At 45.1% G+C, this 12,990-nt stretch overlaps 1 protein-coding gene across 8 annotated transcripts in view; it reads right to left on the bottom strand.

The window, feature by feature from the left end:
• The window catches only part of psd3l (pleckstrin and Sec7 domain containing 3, like), a 150,734-nt gene that overhangs the window by 85,720 nt on the left and 52,024 nt on the right, over positions 1–12,990 (bottom strand). For 2 of the 8 annotated variants that reach the window (XM_064943480.1, XM_064943479.1), the window contains exon 1: positions 3,855–4,449. The exons of the other annotated variants lie outside the window; for them this stretch is intronic. In XM_064943480.1, the coding sequence (XP_064799552.1) occupies positions 3,855–3,922 (68 nt within the window). In that variant the 5' untranslated portion in view covers positions 3,923–4,449. Of the gene's footprint in view, positions 1–3,854; positions 4,450–12,990 lie in introns of those variants that run through there. 8 annotated transcript variants of the gene reach the window in all.

Consider the following 12,990-nt stretch of genomic DNA (forward strand, 5'->3'; position numbering starts at 1 on the left):
CTGGACAACACCCTGTCGTTCTCAACCAACATCATGGCGGTGGCCCGTTCCTGTAGGTTCATGCTCTACAACATCCGCAGAGTACGACCCTGCCTCACACAGGAAGCGGCGCAGGTCCTAATCCAGGCACTTGTCATCTCCCGTCTGGATTACTGCAACTCGCTGTTGGCTGGGCTCCCTGCCTGTGCCATTAAACCCCTACAACTCATCCAGAACGCCGCAGCCCGTCTGGTGTTCAACCTTCCCAAGTTCTCTCACGTCACCCCGCTCCTCCGCTCTCTCCACTGGCTTCCAGTTGAAGCTCGCATCCGCTACAAGACCATGGTGCTTGCCTACGGAGCTGTGAGGGGAACGGCACCGCAGTACCTCCAGGCTCTGATCAGGCCCTACACCCAAGCAAGGGCACTGCGTTCATCCACCTCTGGCCTGCTCGCCTCCCTACCATTGAGGATGTACAGTTCCAGCTCAGCCCAGTCAAAACTGTTCGCTGCTCTGGCCCCCCAATGGTGGAACAAACTCCCTCACGACGCCAGGACAGCGGAGTCAATCACCACCTTCCGGAGACACCTGAAACCCCACCTCTTCAAGGAATACCTAGGATAGGATAAGTAATCCTTCTCACCCCCCCTTAATGATTTAGATGCACTATTGTAAAGTGGCTGTTCCACTGGATGTCAGAAGGTGAATTCACCAATTTGTAAGTCGCTCTGGATAAGAGCGTCTGCTAAATGACTTAAATGTAAATGTTAAATGTAAACTTGTGAAGCACATTTCTACTCCTGGACCTATTTAGGCTTGCCATAACAAAGGGGTTGAATACTTAGTCTGATGACATTTCAGCTTTACATTTATTAAAATTTCTAAAATAATCTAAAAAAATAAAAATATGTCCACCTTCAAATGATGGTGTATTGTGTAGCTCAGTGACACAAAAACCTTATTTCATCTATTTTAAATTTAGGCTGTAACATGTGGATAAGTAAAAGGGTGTGAACACTTTCTGAAGGAACTGTATACTGTGAAAATACGGAACGGTTTCAATTCCAGCACCACAGCCCTAGTGAAGAATTCACATTCCTGGGTCAGTGGAGCAATGTAAGACAAACAAAAATTCACTATTGAAGGTTAGACAAAACCAAGTTTTTCATAGTTCTGCATTTAACTGAGCAAATGGTAGTCACACGTTAAAGTAAACTGATTGTTAATCTAGCACAAAAAGACAGCCTTTGTTTCAATAACTGTCTATTGTGTAGAGGCCCAAGTACTAAAACATTGTTTTATACAACCAATAACTGTCTATTGAGTAGAGGCCCAAGTACTAAAACCTTGTTTTATACAACCAATAACTGTCTATTGAGTAGAGGCCCAAGTACTAAAACCTTGTTTTATACAACCAATAACTGTCTTGAGTAGAGGCCCAAGTACTAAGACCATGTTTTATACAACCAATAACTGTCTATAGAGTAGAGGCCCAAGTACTAAAACCTTGTTTTATACAACCAATAGCTGTCTATTGAGTAGAGGCCCAAGTACTAAAATCTTGTTTTATACAACCAATAACTGTCTTGAGTAGAGGCCCAAGTACTAAGACCATGTTTTATACAACCAATAACTGTCTATTGAGTAGAGGCCCAAGTACTAAAACCTTTTTTTATTTTTTATACAATCAATAACTGAAGTTGTCCAGCCAATATAGTGACCCCAAAACATATATTTATAGAGCTATGCACCAACCAAAACTATAATAAAGCTATACAAAGTATTTTTTGAAACTATGATTTTTCATTAGGGAGTTTACAGTGCGTTTTGGATTGTGGATCTGGCACAAAAACGCAATGTGAAATAACACAGATGTATTTGAGGGAAACAATTAGTGAAAATACTTTATAATATATAATATATCCCATTTAGCAGACGCTTTTGTCCAAAGCGACTTACAAGTCGGCTGGGGCCACTACTTTTACATATGGGTGGCCCCAGTGGGAATCGAACCCACGACGCTTGGCGTTGCAAGCGCCATGCTCTACCGACTGAGCCACACAGGACTCTCTTTACTTTCTGCTGCCCGAGCCTAATCCTTAAAATGTCACCTAAACACAATCTGGCTGCTTGCACTATGGAACCGTGGCACTACTTATCATGGTATTTACAGGACATGAATGCCCTTGGTTTCAATTATTTAATTTAGAAAAAGCTTACTGAAAATACATTGAGGCCATGACAGAAAAGGTGAACTTGCTCAGGAGTGCAGTCTACTCTATCATCTTATAACTCAAACACTTCCCAATTTTCTTTCTTAACAAATATGGCTACAACTTCTGCTAAGTAAAATGTAGGTTTGTGCCATTATCTATGAAACAGTGTTTGTCGGCACCAGCCTGGGGTGTTACTGACTGAGATGTTGCGCAGACGGTATGGTCCATTTATTCAGTTCTCCTCAAGTGCTCGATTTAATGTCAGCACTCCTCCGACCATAGCAATGGACCACTGTTTACTTGACCGAGCACATTCATCTCGTAGGCATGTGTCCTAAAAAAGCATGCTTGAATTCATACACAAAGGTTATCTGTGAGTGAGTGAGAGTTAAGGATGCTGTTCTAGATATCTACCACTGTGTGGCACAACTAAGTGAAAGCCAAGGGAGATTCAGCTTCATCTATTGTACAGCTGCCCGATGGGTTATAAAGGTTTATCCTCTTGTTCCTCAGAAATCACCTCATTCAACTGTATTGCTAGACATGGACTACAAACTTGTTTCTTCAAATTGGACATCGCTTCACTGACTCATCCCTCAAGGAGTTACCTAGGCAACACGCTATGCCAGGTATCCTTTGCAAATCCAATGCAATACATCAAAGAATGTCTGGCATTCTTCACTCAGGATAGCCCAGCGTAAGCACACACACACAGTCCAGTTGATATAGCCAGATAAAAACACATACTATACAGCCTTTTCAATATAGCTTCTCAGTCAACTGGACTTTTTAGAGTATTTGTGAGTCAAAAGATAGGTTATGTGCATGTGTCATTTTGCCAATTACAAAATAGTAGCAGGAAGAGCTTATCGTTAAGACATCCAAAATGTTAATAGGAAATAAGCAGACAAAAGATAATCAAAAGCTTGAATGTATGACTATTTCAGTCAAAGCATCCATGGCATTAGTAATGTGAAAGCAGAACACACTAAATTGACAGTGGTTGACTGATGAATCCCTGACGTGGAGCAAAACAATTGGTGTGAATCGTAAGGAAATAATTTAATAATTCAAATAGTTTTTCATAAATGCAACCATGAACTGCACGTGTCATTTGATTGAAACGTATCGTTTAATTATAGACAATGAAACAGAAAGCTGCTTTGGTAATCACGTGCTTCGTTCTGACTGTCACGCAATTCCAGGGTAATAAAGAATGTATTTTCTTATTTTGAAAGGATATTCACTAAAACAACGAATATATGTCATGATTCCATGCACTAAAAAAAGACAACCAAAAGAGCTCAGTTTAGTGAGTAACGTTAGCGGCACAAATGTTACCGTTGAACGTTACATGGGCTGCTTTAAGTCAGGCAGACCAATTCTGATATTTTCTCAATATGTATTTTGACCAACCAGAACAGTTCTGGAAAAAAATCTGATGTGTTTAGTCAATAGACCAATTAGTGGAAAAATATCAGATTTGGGCTGCCCGTCTAAACATAGCCTTAGTTGTTTCGTGAAGTGAGAAATGAGACATTACTGAGAAGAAACCTGTTGAAAATCTCTCTCAAAAGGACACTCCTAAACTCCACCCTCCTAAAAAGACAACAGTGCAGCCTACTTGCCAATTTGTAACTGTGCCATGGATAATCTCACCTTCCAAACATTCCTGCGTCCCGTTGGTTATACGTCACATTTGGTGAGTTGTTGGTTTTGTGTTTCATGCGAGTAAATAGCACTAAATCGTCTCATCGCAAATTGGAATTCAATTGACCACCGTGTCAGCGTTTCATCCAACAACAAAAAAAACTTTACCTGCTGCGAGATTGTGCACAGATATCCAACAATTAAGTCTGAATACGTTGCTTTAAAAAGACTACGGAAAGTTATTCGCGTGCATTCCAGTCCACATGTATAAAGTGCAGCTAATGCTGTGTATTAGTACCGCGCGCAGTCCCCAATACGTTTGTTCAACGAAGAAGAAAATACTTTTACTTTGTTGAATCTCGGCTCATCTCCTACAAGGCTGAAATGTGGAGGCATTTCCCACAAACCATTGCATCCAGATAGCGAGTACCGAAAGAAGAGAGTCCCGTCAGAGAGCGAGAAGGTTCACTCCCGTCAAAATCTGTCCACGATATGCAGACCGCCTGCCTTCCCGCCTTTGGGACAACGACTCTCATTGTTAAAGCGGAAACAAGATAGTCTCGTCATTATACAGCATCTCTGGTCCCGTGCATTGAAACACACATCAAACAGAGAAAGTTATAACATCCTGCCTCCCCGCGAGTGCAGCACAACTTCCCCTTCAGCTGAATAGGCAAAGAGTGCAAGATCAGAAGTAATGAAAGACGGATGCTGAAAATTAACATTTCAATCTGCTCATCCATCGGACTTGCCCAAGTATATCTAATTTATGTTAATGGTTATGTTAATGAAATATGGTTTGGCATTCTCCATCTTTGGGATTGACATGGACAATAAACTATTCCTCATTTTAATCGACTGCATTTTGTCTGATGAGTCATACCAAAACAAACCTCCATTTTAAAGCAGTAAAGCCTCTTATATAGGTCTAAACTAGCAAAGAAAACACAGAGACCATTTCTCGACCACAGTAACCCTTATTTCAGCCAAACAGGCAATAACAAAAATACACAGTTGATCCTCCTGGGATCAAGATAGACAAAACAAACCATTTGCATACAGCCAGTGTATAATCAGCATTTAGAAGGCTTTTACTGAGCATTGAAATCATGTGTCATTTGGTCTGAAAATGAGAAACCACTGCAATTACAGAACCAACTCATCTGTGACGTTGGGTTGGATGTTCCTCAATTCTGTCAAGTTAAGGTTGCAACATTTTGGAATATCAAAACGAAATTAACCTTTAATTTGAATGACAATGAATAATCAAGAACCTCAGAATCTGCACTGCACTAAAACATAGGCCTAAGCCTATTGCATGAAAACCCTCCAACAAAACAGAGCTTTAAGGTTTTACTGCTAACCTACAAAGCATTGCATGGGCTTGCTCCTACCTATCTCTCTGATTTGGTCCTGCCGTACATACCTACACGTACGCTACGGTCACAAGACGCAGGCCTCCTAATTGTCCCTAGAATTTCTAAGCAAACAGCTGGAGGCAGGGCTTTCTCCTATAGAGCTCCATTTTTATGGAACGGTCTGCCTACCCATGTCAGAGACGCAAACTCGGTCTCAACCTTTAAGTCTTTACTGAAGACTCATCTCTTCAGTGGGTCATATGATTGAGTGTAGTCTGGCCCAGGAGTGGGAAGGTGAACGGAAAGGCTCTGGAGCAACGAACCACCCTTGCTGTCTCTGCCTGGCCGGTTCCCCTCTTTCCACTGGGATTCTCTGCCTCTAACCCTATTACAGGGGCTGAGTCACTGGCTTGCTGGGGCTCTCTCATGCCGTCCCTGAGGGGGTGCGTCACCTGAGTGGGTTGATTCACTGATGTGGTCATCCTGTCTGGGTTGGCGCCCCCCTTGGGTTGTGCCGTGGCGGAGATCTTTGCGGGCTATACTCAGCTTTGTCTCAGGATGGTAAGTTGGTGGTTGAAGATATCCCTCCAGTGGTGTGGGGGCTGTGCTTTGGCATAGTGGGTGGGGTTATATCCTTCCTGTTTGGCCCTGTCCGGGGGTGTCCTCGGGTGGGGCCACAGTGTCTCCTGACCCCTCCTGTCTCAGCCTTCAGTATTTATGCTGCAGTAGTTTATGTGTCGGGGGCTGGGGTCAGTTTGTTATATCTGGAGTACTTCTCCTGTCCAATTCGGTGTCCTGTGTGAATCTAAGTGTGCGTTCTCTAATTCTCTCCTTCTCTCTCTCGGAGGACCTGAGCCCTAGGACCATGCCCCAGGACTACCTGACATGATGACTCCTTGCTGTCCCCAGTCCACCTGGCCGTGCTGCTGCTCCAGTTTCAACTGAACCGCGGCCCTAGGACCATGCCCCAGGACTACTTGACATGATGACTCCTTGCTGTCCCCAGTCCACCTGGCCGTGCTGCTGCTCCAGTTTCAACTGTTCTGCCTTATTATTATTCGACCATGCTGGTCATTTATGAACATTTGAACATCTTGGCCATGTTCTGTTATAATCTCTACCCGGCACAGCCAGAAGAGGACTGGCCACCCCACATAGCCTGGTTCCTCTCTAGGTTTCTTCCTAGGTTTTGGCTTTTCTAGGGAGTTTTTCCTAGCCACCGTGCTTCTACACCTGCATTGCTTGCTGTTTGGGGTTTTAGGCTGGGTTTCTGTACAGCACTTTGAGATATCAGCTGATGTACGAAGGGCTATATAAATAAATTTGATTTGATTTGATTTGATTTAAAGAAAAAACATGTCGTACACAAGCTCATCGTCACTCAAGCTCATAGTCTAATAAAGCAAATGACAGACCCTTAAACCATTAAATTATCTATAACATAAACAAACCCCAGCTTAGGCATTCAGAGACAGATAAAGTAAGCTGACCACGCTCTGGTGATTGACCATTGAAACACCACAAGGGAAAACCAGCATGCGAATGTGGTGTTTGAGTTCAACTTCATAGGTCATTTTTTGGTGAATGGATAACTTGAATGCCTCCTCTACTCTCCAATGATTGTCTCTCTGTCACTGTCTGTAACCACAGGCAGACCAAGCCAGCGGTGTTCTGCTCTGTATTCCCAAGTCTCCAGAGGGTGTGTCCAAAAACAGCTGCCGAGAGATTTCCCAGCAATGACTCACTGTCGTCTCACCCATCCATGGTCTCACTCGTCTCATTAGACGTCCTGGAGGCCTCCTCCATCTGGGACAATGGAGGATCAGGAGCCTGTTCACCAAATGGCACCCTATTCCCTGTGTAGTGAAATACTTTTGAACAAGGCCCATAGAGCCTATATGGTTCTGGTCGAAAAGTAGTGTACTATACAAAGAATAGGGTGCTATTTGGGGCACAAATGGTACTGTTGAAAAACCAGTAGCAGTTGCTAGAACCAACAGAGTAGCAGTTACTAGAGCCAACAGAGTAGAAGTTGCTAGAGCCAACAGAGTAGCAGTTGCTAGAGCCAACAGAGTAGCAGTTGCTAGAGCCAACAGAGTAGCAGTTGCTAGAGCCAACAGAGTAGCAGTTGCTAGAGCCAACAGAGTAGCAGTTGCTAGAGCCAACAGAGTAGCAGTTGCTAGAGCCAACAGAGTAGCAGTTGCTAGAGCCAACAGAGTAGCAGTTGCTAGAGCCAACAGAGTAGCAGTTGCTAGAGCCAACAGAGTAGCAGTTGCTAGAGCCAACAGAGTAGCAGTTGCTAGAGCCAACAGAGTAGCAGTTGCTAGAGCCAACAGAGTAGCAGTTGCTAGAGCCAACAGAGTAGCAGTTGCTAGAGCCAACAGAGTAGCAGTTGCTAGAGCCAACAGAGTAGCAGTTGCTAGAGCCAACAGAGTAGCAGTTGCTAGAGCCAACAGAGTAGCAGTTGCTAGAGCCAACAGAGTAGCAGTTGCTAGAGCCAACAGAGTAGCAGTTGCTAGAGCCAACAGAGTAGCAGTTGCAAGAGCCAACAGAGTAGCAGTTGCTAGAGCCAACAGAGTAGCAGTTGCTAGAGCCAACAGAGTAGCAGTTGCTAGAGCCAACAGAGTAGCAGTTGCTAGAGCCAACAGAGTAGAAGTTGCTAGAGCCAACAGAGTAGCAGTTGCTAGAGCCAACAGAGTAGCAGTTGCTAGAGCCAACAGAGTAGCAGTTGCTAGAGCCAACAGAGTAGCAGTTGCTAGAGCCAACAGAGTAGCAGTTGCTAGAGCCAACAGAGTAGCAGTTGCTAGAGCCAACAGAGTAGAAGTTGCTAGAGCCAACAGAGTAGCAGTTTGCTAGCAGAGCCAACAGAGTAGCAGTTGCTAGAGCCAACAGAGTAGCAGTTGCTAGAGCCAACAGAGTAGCAGTTGCTAGAGCCAACAGAGTAGCAGTTGCTAGAGCCAACAGAGTAGCAGTTGCTAGAGCCAACAGAGTAGCAGTTGCTAGAGCCAACAGAGTAGCAGTTGCTAGAGCCAACAGAGTAGCAGTTGCTAGAGCCAACAGAGTAGCAGTTGCTAGAGCCAACAGAGTAGCAGTTGCTAGAGCCAACAGAGTAGCAGTTGCTAGAGCCAACAGAGTAGCAGTTGCTAGAGCCAACAGAGTAGCAGTTGCTAGAGCCAACAGAGTAGCAGTTGCTAGAGCCAACAGAGTAGCAGTTGCTAGAGCCAACAGAGTAGCAGTTGCTAGAGCCAACAGAGTAGCAGTTGCTAGAGCCAACAGAGTAGCAGTTGCTAGAGCCAACAGAGTAGCAGTTGCTAGAGCCAACAGAGTAGCAGTTGCTAGAGCCAACAGAGTAGCAGTTGCTAGAGCCAACAGAGTAGCAGTTGCTAGAGCCAACAGAGTAGCAGTTGCTAGAGCCAACAGAGTAGCAGTTGCTAGAGCCAACAGAGTAGCAGTTGCTAGAGCCAACAGAGTAGCAGTTGCTAGAGCCAACAGAGTAGCAGTTGCTAGAGCCAACAGAGTAGCAGTTGCTAGAGCCAACAGAGTAGCAGTTGCTAGAGCCAACAGAGTAGCAGTTGCTAGAGCCAACAGAGTAGCAGTTGCTAGAGCCAACAGAGTAGCAGTTGCTAGAGCCAACAGAGTAGCAGTTGCTAGAGCCAACAGAGTAGCAGTTGCTAGAGCCAACAGAGTAGCAGTTGCTAGAGCCAACAGAGTAGCAGTTGCTAGAGCCAACAGAGTAGCAGTTGCTAGAGCCAACAGAGTAGCAGTTGCTAGAGCCAACAGAGTAGCAGTTGCTAGAGCCAACAGAGTAGCAGTTGCTAGAGCCAACAGAGTAGCAGTTGCTAGAGCCAACAGAGTAGCAGTTGCTAGAGCCAACAGAGTAGCAGTTGCTAGAGCCAACAGAGTAGCAGTTGCTAGAGCCAACAGAGTAGCAGTTGCTAGAGCCAACAGAGTAGCAGTTGCTAGAGCCAACAGAGTAGCAGTTGCTAGAGCCAACAGAGTAGCAGTTGCTAGAGCCAACAGAGTAGCAGTTGCTAGAGCCAACAGAGTAGCAGTTGCTAGAGCCAACAGAGTAGCAGTTGCTAGAGCCAACAGAGTAGCAGTTGCTAGAGCCAACAGAGTAGCAGTTGCTAGAGCCAACAGAGTAGCAGTTGCTAGAGCCAACAGAGTAGCAGTTGCTAGAGCCAACAGAGTAGCAGTTGCTAGAGCCAACAGAGTAGCAGTTGCTAGAGCCAACAGAGTAGCAGTTGCTAGAGCCAACAGAGTAGCAGTTGCTAGAGCCAACAGAGTAGTTACTGGAGCCATCAAGAATATGCAATTTAATTTCTTCTGCTTAGCAGTACATTTTTCAGTGGGGCGCTCTCACGAGCACAATTTGAGCTGCACTAAAGAGCTGTCACATGGACTAACTAAACGTTATTAATATTGCATTTGAACTTAACTCGGATGAAATGAATCTATTCTCATTGTCCACAAACGGGGAGGATCACTTAATGCTTAGCAGCGTTTATGTCTGCATGTGGCAGAAGATCAAATCCTTTTCAAATCATAATAGTCTGACACCAGCACGTCTCAATCCCTACTTTTTCAAACCTCCTCCAACACCATAGTCTTTTTATATCACCGTTTTGTAATTACTACATTGATTGACAGATAACTTTGTCACAGTCACTAAAACTGGCTGACACTGGTTCATAAAAAACATGTAAAAAGGGGAGGGTTTTTATCAAAATCAACATACAACTGGGGCGGCAGGGGAGCCTAGTGGTTAAAGCGTTGGACTAGTAACCGGAAGGTTGCTGACAAGGTACAAATCTGTCGTTCTGCCCCTGAACAGGCAGTTAACCCACTGTTCCTAGGCCATCATTGAAAATAAGAATTTGTTGTTAACTGACTTGCCGAGTTAAATAAAGGTAAAAAAAAATTAAATAAATAAAAACAACTAAAATTGACAGCATATTCATTCATTACTGTACATGGCCTATGGGGGGAAAAAAATAATAATAAAATCAGCCCACCTAATATTACCAGTACCGTGCTCTACGGTATAACCCACCAGCCTAATATTACCAGTACTGTGCTCTACAGTATAACCCACCAGCCTAATGTTACCAACACTGTGCTCTACGGTATAACCCACCAGCCTAATATTACCAGTACTGTGCTCTACAGTATAACCCACCAGCCTAATGTTACCAGTACCGTGCTCTACAGTATAACCCACCGGCCTAATGTTACCAGTACCGTGCTCTACGGTATAACCCACCGGCCTAATGTTACCAGTACCGTGCTCTACGGTATAACCCACCGGCCTAATGTTACCAGTACCGTGCTCTACAGTATAACCCACCGGCCTAATGTTACCAGTACCGTGCTCTACGGTATAACCCACCGCCTAATGTTACCAGTACCGTGCTCTACGGTATAACCCACCGCCTAATGTTACCAGTACCGTGCTCTACGGTATAACCCACCGGCCTAATGTTACCAGTACCGTGCTCTACGGTATAACCCACCGGCCTAATGTTACCAGTACCGTGCTCTACAGTATAACCCACCAGCCTAATGTTACCAGTACCGTGCTCTACAGTATAACCCACCGGCCTAATGTTACCAGTACCGTGCTCTACGGTATAACCCACCGGCCTAATGTTACCAGTACCGTGCTCTACGGTATAACCCACCAGCCTAATGTTACCAGTACCGTGCTCTACGGTATAACCCATCGGCCTAATGTTACCAGTACCGTGCTCTACGGTATAACCCACCGGCCTAATGTTACCAGTACCGTTCTCTACGGTATAACCCACCGGCCTAATGTTACCAGTACCGTGCTCTACAGTATAACCCACCAGCCTAATATTACCAACACTGTGCTCTACGGTATAACCCACCGGCCTGTTACCAGTACCGTGCTCTACAGTATAACCCACCAGCCTAATGTTACCAGTACCGTGCTCTACAGTATAACCCACCAGCCTAATGTTACCAGTACCGTGCTCTACGGTATAACCCACCGGCCTAATGTTACCAGTACCGTGCTCTACGGTATAACCCACCGGCCTAATGTTACCAGTACCGTTCTCTACGGTATAACCCACCAGCCTAATGTTACCAGTACCGTGCTCTACAGTATAACCCACCAGCCTAATGTTACCAACACTGTGCTCTACGGTATAACCCACCGGCCTAATGTTACCAGTACCGTGCTCTACGGTATAACCCACCGGCCTAATGTTACCAGTACCGTGCTCTACAGTATAACCCACCAGCCTAATGTTACCAGTACCGTTCTCTACGGTATAACCCACCGGCCTAATGTTACCAACACTGTGCTCTACGGTATAACCCACCGGCCTAATGTTACCAGTACCGTGCTCTACAGTATAACCCACCAGCCTAATGTTACCAGTACCGTGCTCTACAGTATAACCCACCAGCCTAATGTTACCAGTACCGTTCTCTACGGTATAACCCACCAGCCTAATGTTACCAGTACTGTGCTCTACAGTATAACCCACCAGCCTAATGTTACCAACACTGTGCTCTACGGTATAACCCACCGGCCTAATGTTACCAGTACCGTGCTCTACGGTATAACCCACCGGCCTAATGTTACCAGTACCGTGCTCTACAGTATAACCCACCGGCCTAATGTTACCAGTACCGTGCTCTACAGTATAACCCACCGGCCTAATGTTACCAGTACCGTGCTCTACAGTATAACCCACCAGCCTAATGTTACCAGTACCTTGCTCTACGGTATAACCCACCAGCCTAATGTTACCAGTACCGTTCTCTACGGTATAACCCACCAGCCTAATGTTACCAACACTGTGCTCTACGGTATAACCCACCAGCCTAATGTTACCAGTACCGTGCTCTACAGTATAACCCACCAGCCTAATGTTACCAGTACCGTGCTCTACGGTATAACCCACCGGCCTAATGTTACCAGTACCGTGCTCTACGGTATAACCCACCAGCCTAATGTTACCAGTACCGTGCTCTACGGTATAACGAACCAGCCTAATGTTACCAGTACCGTGCTCTACAGTATAACCCACCGGCCTAATGTTACCAGTACCGTGCTCTACAGTATAACCCACCAGCCTAATGTTACCAGTACCGTGCTCTACAGTATAACCCACCAGCCTAATGTTACCAGTACCGTGCTCTACAGTATAACCCACCAGCCTAATGTTACCAGTACCGTGCTCTACAGTATAACCCACCAGCCTAATGTTACCAGTACCGTGCTCTACAGCATAACCCACCAGCCTAATGTTACCAGTACCGTGCTCTACAGCATAACCCACCAGCCTAATGTTACCAGTACCGTGATCTACAGTATAACCCACCAGCCTAATGTTACCAGTAACGTGCTCTAACCCAGTGAGCCATTGGAACGGTACTCAAACACAGCTTGTCATACAGTTATTTACTGTACTACAACAGAAGAATAGGGGCTACATCCCAAATTGAACTTTATTGGAACTTTAAATGGAACTTTATTCCTGAATTAGTGCACTACTTTTACCCAGGGTACTATGGGCCCTGGTCAATAGTGCACTATACAGGGAATAGGGTGCCATTTGGAGCACGGCCTGAGAGATTATGAATCATTCGGTTTGGTTTCTGGTGTCATTACAGAAAACGAAAGGGGGGGAGGTGCTAAAACACATTGTGACTACTTTAGTACAGTAAACATGATCATTTACATTCATTTCCTCTGACATCTAAAGAGGGAACTACACAGCATGAGGAAGTTATTGTTGTCATGACAACCT

The sequence above is a fragment of the Oncorhynchus masou genome, chromosome 28 (genome assembly GCF_036934945.1).
Source record: "Oncorhynchus masou masou isolate Uvic2021 chromosome 28, UVic_Omas_1.1, whole genome shotgun sequence".
NCBI lineage: Eukaryota > Metazoa > Chordata > Actinopteri > Salmoniformes > Salmonidae > Oncorhynchus > Oncorhynchus masou.